Here is a 21991-nt window from a genome sequence, read left to right as displayed (position 1 = left end):
TCAATTGCATTGTCTCACATATGTTAAAAGTTCCTTGGGCTGGGACTTCCCTGGTGGCGCAGTGGTTAAGAATCCGCCTGCCAATGCAGGAGACACAGGTTCGAGCCCTGGTACGGGAAGATCCCACATGCCGCGGAGCAACTAAGCCCGTGTGCCACAACTACTGAGCCTGCACTCTAGAGCCCGTGAGACACAACTACTGAGCCCGTGTGCCACAACTATTGAAGCCTGCGCGCCTAGAGCCGGTGCTCCAAAACAAGAGAAGCCGCCGCAATGAGACACCCGCGCACCGCAACGAAGAGTAGCCCCCGCTCACTGCAACTAGAGAAAGCCCGCGCGCAGCAACGAAGACCCGACACAGCCAAAACTAAATAAATAAATTTATAAAAAATAAAAAAGTTCCTTGGGCTTCCTGAGAAACCAGTAACCATATTTTTAGTTTCATTTTCACAAAATTTACTCTTCTGGCAGTCAAAGTTTGAACAATGAATAGCCTACCTTCTTCGAATGTATTCTGAAAAACTCTTTACCATTTCTCTTCCTTGCTTCTCTGGGACTTCTCATTTTGTTTTACTTTTTTATCCTTAGTAAAGTATCACCGAACAAAGGACAAATTAAGGGCAACGAAACAATTGTGTGATGCCTTTTATTTCACAGCTCTGCTCATCTGCTGCACAAATAGCAGAACCCATGGTTAATCACCGCACACTCCTGGTTCCCAGGGCACTCGTGGAGCTTTCCATATGGTCTGTTCAAAATGGGGACTCATACATATATCAAATACAAATTATGCAAAGAAATGTGATCATATAGTGGAACCAAGTCGTAAGAGAAAAATAAAAATACCTGTTCAACAAAAACAGAAACCTACTTTAAAAACTCTCCACGTTTCTGTGTTCCCAAGACAAAGCAATAATGAGTACACTATATAAATCTTCATCCTAACATTAACTAGGATAATCTCTCAGACATACTCAACTGGAAGCTTTCATTTTCACTCATCCAAGCAAAAGAAAAAAAGTTTAATTGATTATTTCCATTTTCTTCTTCTTTAATGCTTTAGGCTTTTCGGATCTTGCTGCTTACTCTGGGCGACTTAGTTCCTCTATGGTAAAGTTTTTAAGTGTGTTTTTTCCCAATTTCATCTTTAGGCTTTAATCTGCCCCTTTTCCTAGTGGCTCAAATAGACAATTTTTAGCCTTAGGTTGGGTAACCACATAGTTTATTGTTCAAACTAGGGCACTTCTGAAAGTGAAAAAAAGCACAAAGCAAAAAGGATAGTGCAGCAGCAAATGAAACAGAGATTGTGCTGGGAAAACTGGGAGATAGTCACCTAACCTTAGGGTTTGCTTTTTGGTCAACAGAAAGTTTCTCCCACAATTTTTAAGGTTCATCGGAAGAGTCACTTACATAACCAGAAACTGTTTGACTGTAAGTTGGATCCTATTTCCTATGTATATCACATTTCTAATGGCAGTCAACTGAGAAAGACAGTTATAAAAATACTAAAGTTTTCATGAGACACTTTCAGTAACAAGAAAGCATGGAGAATAAAAGAAGAAAAAAAAGTTTTTTAGTGCAACTATGTGCTACCAAATCTATAGAGAGAGAGGGAAAGTGAGAGATTAATTGCATCTTCTTATCAATCCTATAATTTAGGTATTAACATTCCTATTTTAAGAAATAAGCAGCCCATACATAGACAATGAATGTGTGAATTACTACAAAATTTTGGAAAAATAATCTGACAATACCTATTGAAACTTTTAAAGTGCCACCTTTAAAGTGCCTACTTAGCAATGTATCTCCTAAAAAAGGAAAGCACCTACACATAATGATGTATATACAAAGAAGTTTATTACAGTATTGCTTTTAGTGGCAGAAAAAATGAACCAATTAGAAATCACATCAATAAAAGCATACCACAGAGTAATGTGTACAGTATGATCTTGTTTTTGTAAAAAAAACAAGTAAAAAAAAAAAAGATCATGGGTTTTGTGAAAAAAGAAACATATGTACAAATGTATATATGATTTATTTTATTTACTCAAAAAAGATATTTTGAGCTCTCAACATGTGTCAGGATGTGTTCTACGTGCTACATTGGTGTATACTTGTAGTAGCAGAGAAGATTATTCAGGATTTGCATCAAAATATTTACGACACCCTAATAACAGGACTGACAAGGGAGAAGCCAGAATAATAACTCTTCATTCACCTCAATGTTTTTTCTGACAGGATATAACAAATATTATTAGTTTTGGAACTTTTAAGAAACTGATGCATCTCATATATGCAGAAACAAAAGCTCCTTGCTCTTAGGTAACAAAATGAATTGACCCTCCCTGATACAACTAGAAAGTGGTCAACTTGAGTTCAGATCCCTGGCTAACTCCTGGGGCCTACAGGAGGGGCTGCTGCTTTACAAACAATGTAATGCTTAGAGATTTAGCAGTTCATTCAAGATAAAACAACCTAGAAGGAAATGGAAAGAGATATGAAGTAAAGTTAAAATAAAAGCTAATTTTCGTTCACATACAAGTTTGAGATGCTTTCTTCATTTTACCAACTTTGGTCCTAATTTCCGTAATTTCATACACTACCTAAAAGATTTTCTACAACAAAGGTTAATAACTTAATAGCTGTGCAAAGGGTAAATAAACACAGTTCTCTAAGAGCTGTAAAATCAATGTGAGCTCTGGAAGAGAGATGCTTCTTAAGTGAACGGGAACAATTAAGATAAAAATGTTAAAGGAAGACATATATTCCCTCTAAGTCCAGCTTTAATATTGGGTACTGTGTCAACCACGTAATTAGCATGGATTCAAAAACCACAGTCTCTTTCTACCTGTATCAAAATTATACCAAGAAACTCCAGAAAACGTGGCCGACTGAGAGCTCAACAAAATATAGAGCAGGTGCTGCTTGAGTCGAAGTCACAAAGAACAGGGCTGAGGGAGAAGGAGCACAGAGAACTGGAGGAAACCATGAACTCTTGATCCAAGAATAGAATCAAAATGTAGTTGAATCTCAGGCAAGCAAGAACTGGCATCTGGAAAGTCTGCAGCCAAGGCGAATGGACCCATAGCTCAGCAGCCCCATGGTCTCCTGCCTGTGCTCCTCTCTGAGGTTGCACCTGTGCCACCCTCATCCTGCCAGCAGTCCACTCAGCCAACCAACCTCCTGCCCAGCCTAAGAAGGCTGCCGGCCTCAGCTCCTTAAACATGGCCCTCAGCTCCAGTAAACTGCACTGATTAATCTGTTAATTAATAACAGATTTTTATGGGGAAAAAAAGCATTCCGGTTGGATATCCCAGCTGGCTTAATAAAAGCCTATTGTACCACAGTGTGTTACAACCCCTGGTCAGCCTGTTGAATGGTTGCCCGAGGATGAACAGCTCAGTCCTGAGGGCGTGCGGACCATACCCACTCAGCGAGCACTATGGGTACAGCAAGACCTAAAGAGAGGTATGTCTTTTACATCTCAAAATTTTATTTCTGAGTCAGTCATTTGGAATTTGTAAAACTTTTTCTCACAGGAAAAAAAAAATCACAAGAAAGAGAAATAATCTTTAAAGTAAACAAAAATATCAGTTGTCTACTGTGAGTTAAACACAGTGATGGGAACTTTACATTCATTTTCTACTTTCATTTTATTTCATTCATACACCAATTCTTTAAGCAAGTTATTGTTCGTGAGCTAGTTTATACATTACGATTGAGCTCCAAAGATAACTATCAATATCTTATTAAAATCAAAATATGTATTAACCACATCCAAAGTAGAATGAATGATAACCATCATCCAAATCATTGTTTCTGTAGAAAAATATATCTCAAGTTCCAGCCTGAGCTGTTAACAGCACATTTTCCCCCAGTGAGAGCAAGAACTCCATCTCCTTCCTCTCCTACTATGTTCTGTTCAACAGTGAGGCACATCAACTCCGGACCATAAGGAATCTAGTGCCCATTGCCTGAGAGAGAGGCTCTGGGGTGAGACATGGACATGAGAAGCAGTTGGCAAAGGTGAATATGTGTTTTACAGTTTTTTTGTAAAAAAGCATTGTGAGGTTTGAGGAAGAGGACGAGGCAGTAAGAAATAAAGTTGGAATGAAGTTTGCATGTTTTTTCCCCTAAAGTTCCTGCTTCTTTTCCTATACATTAGTACTACTACTAATGTTAGTATTAAGAAATGGTAAAGTATGAAGATGGGGGACAGCAGTAAGACGCCAACCTCTTTGCCACAGCTCTAAAAGTGCTCAAACTATGAATAAAACAGAAAGGGACAGGGGTGAGAGAAAGAGAGAATTCTGCTGACCCTCTCTCAGGAACCCATTTGTAAATGCAAGGACATTCATAAGTCAGGCATATGCAAGTCAGGGACTGTGGGTAATTGGATCATATAATATGACATTCATCCCTGACTTTTTTCCCCTCATCTAGTCTCCTGGTTTTATATCCTACTTGGATGTAAGATAATATGGTTGTACACGAGTGACCTGAGTTAAAAAATAGATGCATAAAATTCTCACAAGCTAGATACTCAGCAATCTAAATTGTGAGGCACTCTTTAGCCAGAGACAATTTCATAGAGAAGAGAAATGAGGCACTGTATTACACAAATGGAAAACAGCCTTTATTCCCTTATTAAATTTTCAAGGAGTTGCATGGAGATTTAACCACAAAGCTCACATTATTTAGAGGATTTAATTATTGTTTGTTTCTTTCATTTTCTGTCTCCAAATAAAAGCATATTTCATTACATGGCGAGGTTTAATGCTTTTTAAAAGGTTCAGAAGAAAAAAAAAACTTTTCACAAAAGCAAAACCATACTCCTTATTATCTACACAAATTAAGAAAAGCCACTCTTGCTCTAGGATTGGACATGAAAAGAGGGGGAAAAAATGTTCAGGTGGCATCTTCTCAGCTTACTCTTTGGTAGCATGGGCCTTTCTAAATTTTGGAATTTGGGTCTGCCACGGCATGGTTTTACAGAGGGAGGATACTATAAGCCTTAGGAAAGTGATTTCTAAATACAAGGTGCTCAGAATCACTTAGGGAGAATGTAAAAAGTACAGATTCTCTGGGCCCCAATCCAGACACTCTGGAAGCCAACCTCCCAAACTTGAATAAGGTCAAGACCTTGAATAAGGTCTCTCTGTGAATCACTTACAGCCTAGACACTTGACCCCAAAAAATACATATTTGAAAACCATTCATTGACTTAGAGATTTCTTTTTTCTTCTCAAAGTGTGATCCTTGTATTAACTTCAAGCAGAATCACTTAGCATGTTTGTTAAAAATGCAGATTTCCAGACTGAATCAGATTCTCTGTGGGGTGGGGTCCAGGAATCTTTTCTTTTAATAAGAACATTTCAAAGTAGATTAGTTTTCTATTGCTGAATAAAACTTAGTGGTTTATTAGCTCACGGTTCTTTAGATCAGAAGTCTGGTGTGGCTCAGCTACTTTCTCTGCTTAGTGTCTCTCAAGGTTTCAGCCAGACTGGGAAGCTCTGGTGAAGAATCCCCTTCCAAATTCATTTAGGCTGTTGGCAGAATCCAGTTCCTACAGATGTAGGAAGTAGGTTCCATTTTGCTGTCTGTCAGCTGAAGGCTGTCTCAGCTTCTAGAAGCTGCTGTCACCCCTTCTCAGGTGACTCCTTCTATAGTCAAGCCAGCAACAGCTGTCAAATTCCCCCCTCGTGCTTAGAGTGTCTCTGATTTCCTCTTCTTTCATCAGCCAGGAAGAGCACTCTGTTTTAAGGGCTTATATTAGATCAAACCCACCAAGATCATCTCTATCTTAAGGGCAACAGTGACATTTAATGTAACATAATCATGGGAGTGATATCTCATTATATTCACAGGTTCTGTGGATTAGGGTGAGACATCTTTGGGAAGCCATCGAAAAATTCTGCCTACCACACTCAGCCTCTCTTATATTCTGGTGTGTTGACTCATTCTCACCAATAGAATAGCAGCAGAAATGGTGTGTGTCTCTTCCAGGCCAGGATTTTTAAAATCAGGCGCTCCTCCTCCAGTACCTCTTCCCCAACCTGCCAGATGACTTTGAGGCCATAATGGATGGTGGAGCCACAAATAAAAGAGTCCTGAGTCCCTGAATCACTGGGTGGAGGAAAGCTGCTCATGGGCTACATAGATCCACAGTGGATTCTAAATGAGCAATAAATGTTGTTTTGTTGGGTCAAACTATTAAAAATTTGGCATTGATTTACGACAGCAAATTGTGTTAGCTTATATCTGGTTTCTTCTGTTTCTAAACATAGAGTAAGCAAAATTAATTCAAAATATGCATTTTCTGAGTAGAATTGGACAGCTCTCAGTCTGAAGTATAATTCCTTCAAGTAATAGTTCTATGACCTCACAAAAGTTATTTCACCTCTTTGACTGTGATCAAGTATTAACAAACTTCTGAGGCCATAACTAATTAGAATAGGACTAAGACTTCATCTCCCTTTTTTAGCAAAGATCATACTTTATATTAACAGTTAACACCTATTAAATTCAACTAATCAGGCTCTTCATGCACAAATACTTTGACATTAGAAATGCTGACCCAAACAATTGAAAAAAAGTAATAAGGACCTTAGGCTCCTCATAAGCAATTCAGTCATGCTATTAGAGATTATCTTCCTATGTTTGGTGCTTTAAAGCATACATTCTATGTACCTGTAGGTAGTATATATCTGTTTCAATAAATAAAAACAGATGTTTCATTAAATACTTGGAATGGATAAAAATGTCCATTAGCAAAACACAGAAAGTGCGAATTGCCTCTTCAGTACTATCCCCAAGACACATCAAAAATAGATAATATTCACTTCTTGAACTAGGAAACCAGCAAATACACTTAAAATGACAATTTTGAAATGAAATTTTCATTTCATGTATAGGGAGCATTTTTTTCCCTTTGGCAAATCAACATTTAGTCTGTAAAACACGATGCTCACTCATAATGTCATGCATCTCACTCACAATAATTCTTTCTTATTAACTGCTTGGGTACAGTTTATTTTCCTCTCAGGCTATGAAGGCGCGTGCAAGTGCAGCAGACTCTGGCTGGAGCTGATAAGCCAGCACATAGCAGCAGCACTGCTGGCCTGATGAGATCTGTAAGAAGACAATATTCCATTGGCTCGGAAAACTATGCTGTATATCAAACCTATCAAAAATAATATCTGCAAACAATGCCTTGATGCGTTTGCCAACTCTCGCAGAAAGCTCTCTGGTGTTCTTCTGAAAATATAGCTTGATCTTTTTTTCTGTTATAGTGAAAAAATACAGATCACATTTTTTAAAAAATATCCTTGCTTTTCTTTACATTTTTTTCACTAAACGTGGTACTCTAAAAGAATATTTTTAAACCTTGGCTTTCAAACAGACATCACTATAGTTCCAGAAGAGAATAGATTACCCATCCTTTGGGTAAGGACCATTTATTTCATAGGAGAGTAAAAAAGAAATCAAGAAATGGCCAAAAGACAAGTATGTCACAGTCTTACAAACTAAAATCTCATTATAAGTTTTCCAAAGCTTTTTAAATGAAATACTTATGAGGAAGGCAAACACTCCCCTAAAAATACGCTTTTCCTTCTGCTTAGAAAAATTATTTTTTTTTAGTGCCACACAATTTTCTCAAAAGCACATACAGTATTTTAATCTAGTATATTTTTGAGACCTTTGTTTCCAACAAAAATTGATGCTATGAAAAATATTATTTTAAAGACAAACCACTCCACTGTAAGGAATCTAAATAGATGACACACTGGATATATTCACTTTATGTACGCATTGAGTAATTTAAAGGAAAATAAGCTACAGAGACAATATTATATTTAGATAATACTTTACAGTTTACAACATACTGACATGTATTTCCCACAACACTGTGAGGTGAATATGGCTAGTACTAGAATTAGATTCAAAATGCGAATTGACTGCCAATTTCTTGTTTACTGTATACTCTATCTTTACATACAATACCGGATTTAATCCTCATAACAACCAAATGAGATTTCTTAGAAGGCAATATTCCATTGGCTCAGAAAAAAATCCCTGCTGTACATCAAATCTATTCAAAAATATCTAAAACATGCTCTGATGAATTTTCCAGCTTTCACACACACACACAAACTATCTGCTGCATGTCTAAAACAGTGTGATTTATTTTTTTCAATTTTTGAAAAAGGATAAGGAACTTGAGATATAGGTAGGACTGATGACTTACCTAAAAGCAGAAGTACAGAGAAGTTGGTGCTTTGAGCACCAACTAAGGATGTGCTGAGTGCTTTACATACACACATACAATCACATGATCTCAGTTAATATTACCAACTGCTCCATAAGCCTGGTATTATTATACCTCTTTTTTTCCTCTGGGAAGTTTTATTTCTTTAATTTTATTTTCCAAGTGTCATACAGTAAACGTAACTTTTTATTCTTAGGTATACAGTTCTATGGACACCGACTCATATTAGATTCATGTAACCACTACCACAGTCAGATACGGAACAGTTCCATCACCCCCAAAACCTCCTTACTGCTACCTATTTATAGTCACACATACACCTCTCATTCCTAACCTCTGCTAATCACTGATCTGTTCTCTATCACTGCAGCTTTGTCTTTTCAAGAATGTCATATAAATGGAATCATACAGTATGTGACCTTTTGAGACTGGCTTCTCTCACTCAGCCTGATGTCTGTGAAATTTATCTAATAAGTTTTGCATGCATCAATAGTTTGTTCCTTTTTATTATATCTATGTTAAATATAAATAAGATATTAGTTTGTTCCTTTTTATTATATCTATTTTAAATATAAATAAGATATAAATTTGTTCTTCTTAATATGTCTCACAAATATCTGCTAGTTTCATATTCTCCCATGGTTATCCTCTTTTCATCTTTTATGCATGCCCTTTTAAAACCTAGATTTTGTGGCCACATTGGCTTGTTTAAATGCTTCCCCTGTTTTTACCTTATTGGGATAAAGTGTGATTGTGCTGTTGGAATATGGCTTTCTAACCTTCTTCCCCTCATCCCTCTTAAATCATCTTTCCTCAAGATTCTCAGAATTTAGATATATAGCAAAACTAGTTAACTAGGCCAACTTTTAACAAACTCCTTGGAAATAGAATATCAAAAAATTACTGGGGGACTTCCCTGGTGGCGCAGTGGTTAAGAATCTGCCTGCCAACACAGGGGACACAGGTTCGAGCCCTGGTCCGGGAAGATCCCGCATGTCGCGGACCAACTAAGCCCGTGCGTCACAACTACTGAGCCTGCGCTCTAGAGCCCATGAGCCACAACTACTGAGCCCATGTGCCACAACTACTGAAGCCCACATGCCTAGAGCCCGTGCTCCGCAACAAGAGAAGCTACCGCAATGAGAAGCTCCCGCACTGCAACAAAGAGTAGCCCCTCCTCGCCACAACTAGAGAAAGCCTGAGCACAGCAACGAAGAGCCAATGCAGCCAAAAATAAATAAATTAAATAAATAAATAAATTTTTTAAAAAATTAGTGGGGATGGTATAGACAGAGGGGATCCAGTATTGATAAAGGCACACTGAGCAGGAAAGTCCCGAAACTCAAAGATAATTTTTGCTTATTGTATAAGTCTTGCTTATTTAGGGAAATTTTTATTACAACCATGAATACTTTAGATGTGACCAAATTAAACCTTATTCTAATTAGAACCACCTTTAAAACCATGAAATTAGAACTAACTGAAGGGAACTGCCTATTTGTGCCACTGTGAACCTGCCTCCACTTGGCCCTAGAGCTGGGAGTATTGCTTTGCAAGAAGGCAGCTCTCAAACATGTTGATTAAATGACCTATTACCTATCTCTCACAGACACTGTCTTTCTTAATGCTCCAGTGGCTCCTTGTGTTTCCATTGTCATAAAAAAGCAGATTTTAACATAACCAATAGATGTCCCCAAAATCCTAAGGCAACTAGGATAGTGGCACTTTGTGGTAATTTCTCATCCCTTATGGTGCACTGGAAATATCTGTGTAACCACTTGTGTTCTTATCTTTTGCCCATAAAATGAAAGCTGTTTCATAGTAGAGCCAAATTAAAGAATAAAAGAGCTCTAGGAATCAGAAGATTGTCTTACAAGTCCCATCCTTCAGAATGAAAAAGAGGTGAACTTTGAGAACTAAAAAGAGTGTAAATTATTTGTATTCTTAAACTGTGTGTCCTTTGTTACAAATGAACCTGTACTATTAAAAATGTCTTACTGATATTTACAGGAAAGAAAAATAATCCACAAAGTATTATTACTCCATGTTCTACCCAAAATATATCTTCTGAATCTATGTAGTTTTAAGCTGTTTCTCTTGAGCTTGCTCTGATGCCACCCATGATACATTTCCAGAATCCCTTGTGCTGATCTCTATACCAGAGTCACAAGCATGGCTTCCCACATTGCTGTCGAAAGCCACGTTGATATGTATGAGTAGATGGGCAGAGACGACATTATCACCAGGGCAAAGTGCTTCCCACAGGAAAACTGTCATTAGATACAGTCTGGAATCACCAGAGGCCCTCCAAGGGAAGCAGTGGGTTGAGGGGGCACAAGTCAAAGTAGCCAAAAGGATGCACATTAGTTTCAAGCTGGGTTTCTCTTGATTAAAATATCAGGCCAGAATGTGAAAGAAGCAGAGCTATCCTGAAGTACTTATCTAATCCTCACCACACGACCTATTCTGTGATTACCTATTAATAAGATATTATACATGTGAGCTATCATCTCCTATTATGGTTTTCTTGCTCCCTAGATGGATTTAGCATAAATCATGATGCTTTGGATTAGATTTCAACTCCAAAGTTGCAACATACTGAAATATCTCAATTAGTTGTGAAGGATGTCACAATAATTCATTACATGTCAGAATTTCAAGGTTTGGGAAATGATCCATTTGAAAAATTAGATCACATTTAAGGTTATTCATATAATCACATCATTTTCACACCTACTAGGTTGTATGCTTCAGGTGGCTAATTCCATCCCTTTTCATTCATCAAGACAGTACCTCAGATATAGTAGGCTCTCATCAAATAGTTGTTAAATGAATAAATCCCTTTTGTATCCCAATATACTTTCCTGAGTAGTAGAGAGAGTGACAAAATAACCAGCTTGCCAGGAATTACTTATAACCCATGGAAATTTCATATGCCTGTGAGAGTATGTCGCTTATGTGAACATTATCTATAAGAAGCACTGCAACAGCACAAAAGAGAGGATTACTATTCTACAGCTAAAACAAATTAGTTCTCTTTTTCTTTTTACGTCAAAAAGAATGCTAAGCCAGTGTCTGTTATGGATGGAAATCGTTATTAATAATTACACTAGCAACAACAATTACTATAAAATACTCTGTTATGATCATAATGTTCCATATGAAATACAGTTCATTGGCATCACCTCATTTAATCCTCACAACCTTATAACAGAGGAGTGATTTTCTTTATTTAGATAAACCAACTGGTCACACTAGTAGCAAGTGGCAGAGTGGTATTCAAAACACTATCAGCTTGATGCCGAAGTCCATGCTATTTTCGCCTTAACATGCTGCCTTTATTGAACAAGGTAAAAGAAAATCATAAATGCTCCAAAATTATTAGCTACTTCTTAATTGTAAATTTGTTTCCAAAATTTAAAAACCCATTAGCAACACATCAAAAAAGAATTCTGGTGTGTACAAGGCTCATATGTCACTATATTGTATGTCAGACCATACTGTCAATAAAACAATGTATAAGAGGATCATTTATATTCAAGGCAAGAAAACTTCCTGAAAAAAATTACTTTAAGCTGTGCTTTTTATTCCCAAAAGAGAAGCTTTTTGCTTTAATTTTCAAAGTAGGCTTAGATGTAAGCAACATTTTGCCAACATATCCACATGAAAAGATTGCTCCTTGGGTGCAAAAAGAAGTTATGCTATATTCTTCTTTGGTTCCTATGCTAATTTTTGCCTTTCACATAAAAGGCTTTCCTGAACTGTTGTACCAAATGTGTGATAATATAGTGATACAACCTCTAGGCCATAGAATACTCACCCAAAGTTACCAAAATAATTTCATTGAAGAGAATTTGGATTCAGGCCCTTCATGAATAAAGAAAGAACATGTTCTTTTGAATGGGAAAACAGAGCCAAACAAAAAGCAGCCAGTGTCTAATTTTACAATTTAGTAAAGGTTAGTGCATCTTTTCATTGCATACTTCAATACCACATAAAGCTTTCTAACTACAAATATCCCCAGTAGAGAATTAATCCAGAGAATAGTATCCTCACCCCTCCTTTCTCTTTTGCCTTAGCCTGTATGCTTCTATGACCACCTATCAACTCAATGTGAATAATCCACAGATCTACATCTGAATGTTTTAGAAATCTTGAACAGCTCCATGTGATCCTGGCAGAACTTCAAACAGAGAACAATAGTGTCTAAAGTGAGCTCATCCTTTTCCCTTCTAAACCTATTTCTCTTCTTGTGGTCCCATTTTTTTTTTTGTTTACTGCACCACCAGTTACCCAGGTTCACACCTTTGGATTTTGGATCACTTTGACTTTTTTTATCCTTTACTCATCACAAGCAAATATTCTACCGCATTAAACACTCAGAATCTGAATATTTTTACCACTTCCACTGCTGTCACCTAGTCCAAGCCACGGTTCTTTCTCACTTGGGTTATTGAAATGACATCACAATAGGTTTTCTTGTGTCCTCACTTCCTCCTGTATCAGTTAGGATTAGGTATTGGTGTATATGACAGTTCACCAGAAATAATAGGACCTTAAACAAGACAGGAGTTTATTTTTCTCACATGTGAAATAGTCCAGGTAAAGAGTGTTCAGGGTTGGTATGATGTTCTATGATATCAGTGACCCATACTCCTATCATGTTGCTCCACAATGAAGAAGATTTCCCTCACAGTCTAAGATGTTCATGCAAGCTTCAGCCATAAGTCCATATCTGATTTAGCATGTAGCCAGGAAGGTTGAAGAGGAAAGTCTCCCTCTTTTAAAAGTCAGTTTCTGAAAGTTACACTTAACATTTCCAATTTCCATCCCTAGGGCTGAATTTGGTTTCATTGCCACACATAACTGCAAGGGGGTTGGGGTCAGGGGCAGCCTGGAAAGTACAGTCTTAATTCTGGGTAACCAAGTGACCAGCTAAATATTAATGGAAGACAGAGAGACTAAACATGGAGAGGGGGGCAAGTAAATAACCTCTAAATAACCCACTAGAGTCATTTAGCCATCCAGCAACTAGAGGAATCCTTTTAAAACATAAATTCTCGATCATATCTTCCAAAGCTCTTCAACAGTCCACAAGGCCCTATATGAAATAGGAAGGCGTAAGAGGATCACCCTTAAACATTGCTGGTCTTGAATTTTAAATGAGATGATTCAGAATGGTTTTGTGTCCAACATATTCAGCTACAGAGATGCAGGCACAGAGTAGGCAAACTACTGGCTATGAGAAGGATTTGGGGTTTGCCAGGCAAGTGTGACAAAGTGAAAAAGGAGTAGGAGAGTTGAAGGAATACAAAAGTGAGTGAACTATGGAGTCTAATATGGGTAAGGATGGAAGTAAGAATATGAGCAGAGTGAGTATTTAGTCCCACTCCTCCAAGAGTCAGATGCAAAATGGGATTAAAAGTGTAAAAATTTTATGAGGGAGAATGCCTCTGTAAAAGGAAATAGGAATGGAGGCAGAGAGGGCTAGGAGAACTGCCAGACCATGATGCAATCTCTCTGACAAGTGGGATACAAGGTTGGGTGTAAGTATCCTAGACTATCATGCAGTCTAAGGAAAGTTCAGCAAGCCATCAGAGTCCTTGAGACAAAGTTGGCAAAGGAGTCCCATGTCTCCCAAGAATGGGTCTGCCTTAAATTGCCCACCAACTCAGACATTGGTCTTGGTGCAAATGCAGCAATGGATTTCAGGTGGCGAACGCAGCTGCTGGGGTCCTCTGTCAATTCAGTCGCTGTAGTAGGAGGTCTGCAAGATGCAGTCTCATGGCCACTACATTGAGAGACATTTTTAAAGTTACATAACCAAAAGACTATATGTCTCAATGGGTACAAAGTATTTTTGGAGATCATATATTAGAGGGAACAAGCTGGATACACAGGAGGGAGAAGCCCTGAAATTAATATTTAAGATGGAAAGTAGTCAATGGTAGTAACAAAGTTGAGAGTGTGACCATGAGGATAAGTAACTGACGTAGGAAGGAGAGAAGACCACAGGAGAAGGAAGAATCAAGAAAACAAGGGTATTAAAAAGATCTTCCGCTTGGGTTATTGAACCCATCAAAATTGTGAATGGGGTAATCTAGAAAGAATGACAGTAATCCAGATAGTGAAATCTTCAAAGAGTTAAGAGAAGCAACTTGGGGTCTCCAGATGACTGTGCAAGGGTGCAGTGGGTGTTATAATCTGATGATATGAGTTTTAAAGCTGTGGCTCTTTAGGGGCAGAAAGGGTGAAAAATTTGAAAACAACAATGAAGAGCAAGTAGTATATCTATACCATTTCCCAGCCCACTGGTTCAAAGAGTATGGGAAAGGAAGCAGTCACCCATCTAGAATTACAGAGGCAAAATATTATCTTTAGTATTTGACTTAAGTTATGGCAAAAAAAAAAAAAAAACGAAAGGGTCAGAGACAATGCTGAGTTCTAAAGAGGAGGTATTTTTGCTTATGACAAATGTATTCTAGAGGGCAGAAGAGTTTTAAGAAATGGAGGAAAGGGAGAAATGGGATCCTACTTAGCTGTTGCACAGAGCCATATGGGAATGAGAATCCAAGTAATAAATAATCCAAGTGGGCTTTGGGTTTCTTGTGGTAACTGATATAAACAGGGATACAGGGCTTGATGCAGTTGATATTGTATTTGGCAGATTTCAGTAGTGAAGCCCTCATCTAAACAGTCTAATTCTATTTTTTGGTGAGATTAGACGACCAAAGTGTACATACTCTGTATTCTTGGACTGTATTCCTTAAACCTAACTAAATCACCTCTTTAGATCTTGTATTTGACTTTTTTCTAAAGTTTGTTACAGGAAACAGTAAGAGTCTGGTTTATCTAAACTACAGAGCTGCCGTATTTCCTTCACTTCTCCCCTTCTTTTCATGTGCTTGTGAATTAAGTCCTGATCAAATACTATTTACTTCATCATATCTTATTGCTCATTTTACTTTAATTAGTACTAAATCTTGGGGCAGACTGGGAATCAAGTCTCGGGCACCAACCGTCCTCTGAGGATCCCATTGATTAGTCCATAACCTTTCCACACATTATCAGACCTGTTTTCTACCTGGTTATTTTTTGGGACAACTAACAGAAGTAGTTCAAATTCTTTCTACAGCTCCTAATATTCTGGAACTATCAGAAATATTCTAATTGAAATATCAGAATTATTCCAGTGCATTTTATCAATCCTTCTCTACTTTCACAGAAAAAGAAATACATGTCTATACTGCACAGACATAGACTTAAGAGAAACAGAATACCCACATATGTTTATACAAATGATATTGTCTCATGATCCCAGAGGGAGTTATACACTATAAGCGTGTGAGAATCCTTGTCTTGGGGACTGAGAAATTCTTTTATAAATGTGTGCCTTCGATTGGATTCTTTTCAGCTACAAATCACTAGGAGGCTGTTGTAAACGGATTCACCTCAAAAGAAAAATACGGCAAGTTGCCTTCTGCTGTATCCAACAAAAGAGTTGCTAAAAGATAACAATACTCTCTGGGAAGAAGGTGAAAATGCATCTCTAAATTCATATTATAAGCCATACCAAATTGTAATAAACTGTTTGGGGAAGAAGAAAAACATCAGAGAAGTTATCAGAATAGAACACTGTCAGACGCTATATCCAGACTAGAAGATATCCACAGAAGATGAACAAAGTTTCATTTCTATTTGCTACAATTTCAAAGCAGTGAATTTTACTCTATTATAGACATCAAATGAGAAGCTCTTCTTAGGCACATTACTAGTTTTAAATCAATGTTGTTTTGAGACCTCTGTGTATATGTACATATATACACATACATGCGCACACACACACACACATGCATATACTTATCCTTTAAAAGCATAAAATTCATGATCAGAATATGTACCTAATTACCTTACTTCATTCTCCATCATACATTTCTTCTTTCTCCATTGCATAGCTTTCCGGAAGTGACAATGAAAATAAAACTTAAAATTTTCAAGTGCTATTGTCTGCTGAAGTTTTGTTGGATTTCACTTACATTTATATCAGTCCCAGTACTTCTAGCTCTATTTCAGGAAATCAAATGTTTCAAATATATCCATCTTGTTTTGGACATAAAAAGACAATTTGAATTAAAGTGGCAATGTCTACAAGAATAAGAAAAAGGACTCTTCCCTTTAAGGTTACCTGCTTTGTTGCCAAATTGCTTGTTTAAAACAAAGATAATGTGTTAAGGTGAATGATGTAGATCTGGCTGTTCAAAATCCATTCATTTTGGTCACTTTCCTCATTAACTTAACTAGTCCTGCAAGCAATCCACATTGATCAGGGTTAAATTAATAAATCAACTAGGTTCCAATCTATTTTTTTCATCAATATAGCCAAAAGAAGGATAAATTAAAAAATTGAAAAAGAGAAAAATAATAGCCTTTGTTTTATTCTTGTTTGTTTTCACTTGTGATGAAGATCCTTAGAAGAAACTTAGCTCGCTTTATCAAAAAAAAAAAAAACACAGTGGTTTAAAGTCACGCTTCATTTCATGTTCTTCAAAGGAAAGCAATCTACAACTAATCAAGATACATTCTATATGAATTATTATCCTGCTCTTTCCTAACCAAAGATACACTGCCATAACCCACCATCACATCCATGGTAAAATGTCTCTCCAACATGAAAGAGAAGAATGGTCTTAAGAGATCAAACAGAAATTCTTTTTTTTTTTTAATTAATTAATTAATTTATTTTTGGCTGCATTGGGTCTTCGTTGCTGCACGTGGGCTTTCTTTAGTTGCAGCGAGCGTGGGCTACTCTTCATTGCAGTGCACGGGCTTCTCTTTAGGGTGCCTTCTCTTGTTGCGGAGCATGGACTCTAGGCACATGGGCTTCAGTAGTTGTGGCACGTGGGCTCAGTAGTTGTGGCACGTGGGCTCAGTAGTTGTGACTCACGGGCTCTAGAGCGCAGGCTCAGTAGTTGTGGCGCACGGGCTTAGTTGCTCTGCGGCATGTGGGATCTTCCCGGACCAGGGCTTGAACCCGTGTCCCCTACATTGGCAGGTGGATCCTTAGCCACTGTGCCACCAGGGAAGTCCCCAAATAGAAATTCTTAATATTAGAGGTTCAAGTACTATAAATGTACTGGTTTGCTGGTTTTATTCTTAAACCACAAAAAGAAATGAAATTTCTTGCAGAGTTCTTGCGTATTTTTAATCCTTAAAACACACACACAGATGCACGAGCGCATACACACACCTTTCAAGTACTTCACTTGCTCGGAGTGAACATGGGCACATTTCTATTCCCAAGCATTGGGGGAATTTTCATGAAGTAAACTCTCTGCATGTCCATTTTCCAGGCACCTCTTCTTCATTCATTCTAAAATATAAAAATTTGTTCAACAAGCATTTCTTCAGTATCTATCATATGGCAGGCATTAGAAAAGGCATTAGAGCCCATTGATGAATGTTTTCTGGGCTCCTTTTCTTTGCTGTACTCAGTGGGTGGGAGGGCACTTCACAATTCCCCTTTTCCTTCACCATGTAAACTGTTCTAAGTATGGATAGCTTCACAGTTTCAGCTCTTACCCTGATGCTCCTTGAATACATCTTAGTGCAAAACACACCCAAATAAAACACGAATTCAACGTCAAAAGAATATTTTAATCAAATTTTCATCAGAAGACAAAAGAGAAGTTATATTACAGTCACAGAGGAAAAAATAAATTCTCACAGCCCTATCAATCCCTGCTAACTCTATTTCTCCTCCCCACCGCAGCTGATATATTCAAAATCCCCTAGCTGATGTACCCTACTCAGCAAAACAAAATCTCAATAGCATTCCAAACAGCCTCCACTAAATAAAGCCTCAGTGGCTAGCCAAACCCCAAATAAGTGTTATTTTCATTCCCCCCAAAACTTCAATTATCTGTCTACATCTAGATATCTATATCATATCTATCTATATGTATATCACATTTCTTCTCATTTAAACCCTTGCCACTGAACTAATGGCTCATGCAGTCTTTTCATCATATCATTTACCTGAGTAAATGCACCCATGGCTGTGAATCCTTAATTTAGCAAAAGAATGTCACACCTGGATTCTTGAAAGCACAGAGTATGCCCAAGCTACATGCAGTCCTGGTTCTGCTTTGCTGCTCAGTCTTAAACCAGCTCCAAAGCAGAAGTCCAAGTTGGGACACTGAAGTCAAAATCGCTTGGTTCCATTACAGTACACACTGGGACTGCTTATAGGCAACGCCACAGAGGCCTGCGGAGCCTCCTATTCACAAATTCTCTCCGATCTAAATACACTCATTCTTCTTCCAACCACTCCCTTTCTCAATCCAAACCCAGTCAGGCTTCCCCAGCTCCATGTTCAGAACACTCTCTGTGTTCTTAGGTACGAAATAAGGAAAATTAAAAGCTGGACAAGTGAATGAAATAGGGCAGGGGCATGTTACTTACTTGCCTACATAAGCAATTTCTCCTCTCCTTTTCAAGGGTCATAAAAGATAAATATATAAAATTGATAAAAAGCAGGTAAGTAGTGGTTACGGGGGGAGGGGCAATATAGCATGGGGATGTGGGAGGTACAAATTTTGGGGTGTAAGATAGGCTCAAGGATGTACTGTACAACACGAGGAATATAGCCAATATTTTGTAATACTGTAAATGGAAAATAGCCTTTTAAATTGTATTAAATTTTTTTTTTTAAATTTTGTAAAGCAGATAAGTCCTCAATAAGCATTACTGCTGTTATTGTTGTTGCAAATATTATATTTGTTCCTCTGTCAACTATGGGAATAGAGAGCCAAATCAAGATACTCTTTAAAAACAGACACTTGGGGACTTCCCTGGTGGTGCAGTGGTTAAGAATCCGTCTGCCAATGCAGAGGACACGGGTTCGAGCCCTGGTCCGGGAAGATCCCACATGCCGCGGAGCAACTAAGCCTGTGTGCCACAACTACTGAGCCTGAGCTCCAGAGCCCGTGAGCCACAGCTACTGAGCACGTATGCCACAGCTACTGAAGCCTGCGTGCCTAGAGCCCGTGCTCCGCAACAAGAGAAGCCACCGCAATGAGAAGCCCGCGCACCGCAACGAAGAGTAGCCTCCGCTCGCGGCAACTAGAGAAAGCCCACACGCAGCAACGAAGACCCAACGCAGTCAAAAATAAATAAATAAATAAATTTATTAAAAAAGCAGACACTTGCACTACAAGCAAAGTGGAGGGAAGAGGAACTATCCTTGCCAAGGAGAAGTTTTAATTGATGACAGCTGCAGCACTAATGAGACTGCCTCCCATTGATACGGCTCCTGCTCTTAAGCACCCCTCAGAGGGGCAGCCATAGAGACAGGCAGAAACGACCCATTCTGTTGCCAGAACCTCCCATGTGGCAACATCAATAATCAGAGCAGCACTGATCCTCTGCCTTTAAATCCATGTTGTCAGCTCATACCACGTTTAGGGAATCAGACTCTCCAGGGAAATACCAGTTAATAAAAGAACTAGAGAAAAACCAAGTGTTGCTGTAAGGTGGCTCTTATGGTAGATGGCCAGTGTGTATTATTAGGAAAGACTAATGTCATGTAAAACATTTTTTTCAAGGCTTAAGAAAAATAAAAATTTCAATGGTAAATTTAACTGTTTAAAAATATTTCTATATAGTTTCAATTTTCCATGTGAGCAAGATATTTCAAAGGCAGATACTAATTTCTGCAAAAGATATGATAGCCTAAAAGTTTTAGAACTTGAGTAGAAGAGGAGAAAATTCAGGTAATTCACCCCAGTACACCTCAAACATCTAGATATCTGAGATCACCTTTTCTTGTTTCTCAGCTATCTAGACTGGCTCTGTGAACTGCCCACTTTATAAAAAAGTAATAGCTGCAATGGGGTGTTTACCTTGGGCCTCAGTGTACCAAGTACCTTAGGTGAATTGCCTCATTTATTAGCCACAACCTTCCGTATAGGTACAATTGTAAATGAGGAAATTGAGGGATAGAAAATAAAAGTAATTTTCCTTCACGTAAATAGCTCCTGATTGAACTGGGGTTCAACCCTTGCAGTCTGAGTCCAAAACCTGTTCTTGTAACCACTAACTTCACTGCCTTCTTTTAATTTATCTGATCAAAAAGAGCTCATCAACTAAGTTCATGTCTACTTAAAAGTAAAACATCAAATATTTAGAGGCAAACTCTTTGCAATCTTCTTTCATATTTTCAAATTAAATCTAGACAACTCAGCCCATTTTTTTATATCACAGTTCCCCTCACTCTCCAATATCTTCTATCAAGACCTATCAATTTCACCTCCAAAAAAATCCTGACTCAGTCCACTATTCTCCAACTCCACTGCCATCTTGTTCCTGAATTACTGCAATAGCCTCCTAATTTATGTTCTTCTTTCCACTTATATTCCCCCCAAATCCCTAAAATAGTACATAACAGTATGATTTCTATAAAATTTAAATCAGATTATGCTCCTCTCGTGCTTATTTTAAATTATAAATAAAAGTTGAAACATTTTTTTAAAGTAGCCTATTCTATCTTTGCCCCTCTGCATAGGGGCAAAAAAACTAACAGACTTAGAGGACTACAAATTCCACTTTGTTTTCATACCACTTGAAAAGCAACTTTTCTTCACTTCAGTGGAAAGAGCATAAAAATTCTCAACAAATTACAATCGACAGGAAGATGTTTTCAGGATAGGTTAGACATGTGTATATATCTTTGGTTACCTATGTCAGCCAATTTTTTCTCTGCCTAGTGGACAAATTTCTGGGAAAATTTATTGTGTGTCTCAAAGATTGGAAGGTAACTATATTCTGTATGCCAAGAATAAAGATAAGGGATATGCTAAAGCATGCGATATTATTAGAAGCAAGCTTAATGAAAAATGTAACACAAACCAGTCAAAGTAATACCCAAATTTCAAGGTCCAATGAGTCTCCTGTGGAAAACCCACCATTTGGCAATTTCTGCCTAAATGATTATTGCCTGCAGTCTAAGACTCTTCCAGGTTTCTGCTTAATGCAATAGTTATTGATTTCCTACTATGTGCAAAGTGAAAATTGAATAATGTTGAAATATGGCCCCTGCTGTTTAACTGATTATAGTCTACCAAATTATACACACTTATAATCAACTCTTGGCTCAAATACCTCTTCCTTGTAGGTAGAAGGTCCCAATTGACTTCAGTGGTCTCATACATCAAGAATTTCTTCACAGTGATGCTATATTTCTGTAACTCCAGTATCTTTTTACTAAAGAAAAATAAAATTTGAACACTGTAATTAACTTATTCTATCTTTCCAATACATTGCAATTCATTTTAGATAAAATGCAGCACAATATCTGACATAAACAATGATAGGTTATATTCTGAAGAATGAAAACCAAAAGCAAGAACTCCAGACCTAATTCCAAGGTCCTGATCAAGGACTTGCGAACAAGTGCAAATGATACACTCATGCCCTCAGGAAATAAGAGTGGTTCAAAGTGCTAAATCCAGCTATCAGTTGCAGTATCGTCTATTGCTTATCTGTTGCATTACCTGACTTCATGAGATTAACCTGAACAGAATTTCAGTTTTAACAATGATTTAATGGAAAACTGAATGATATCTTAAAAACACTAATGTCAAAAATACTGGAAGATGGATAGTGACTTTTATTCATTAAGGGATGTATTGAATATCTACTGTATACCCTGCTTATAGTAGGCAC

General features: G+C 37.7%; 1 protein-coding gene across 2 annotated transcripts in view; it reads right to left on the bottom strand.

Moving 5' to 3' along the window:
• Window positions 1-21991, bottom strand: part of LOC309631767 (uncharacterized protein) — a 334396-nt gene that overhangs the window by 263076 nt on the left and 49329 nt on the right. For both annotated transcript variants that reach the window (XM_082398697.1, XM_082398696.1), the window contains exon 2: window positions 21428-21529. In XM_082398697.1, coding sequence (XP_082254823.1) covers window positions 21428-21529 — 102 coding nt within the window. The remainder of the gene's footprint in view (window positions 1-21427; window positions 21530-21991) is intronic.

Source organism: Balaenoptera borealis, assembly GCF_965194805.1.
Source record: "Balaenoptera borealis genome assembly, chromosome: 7".
Taxonomy (NCBI): Eukaryota; Metazoa; Chordata; class Mammalia; order Artiodactyla; family Balaenopteridae; genus Balaenoptera; species Balaenoptera borealis.
Note: the sequence above shows the minus strand (reverse complement) of the source record. Positions and strands in the feature narration are given on the sequence as shown.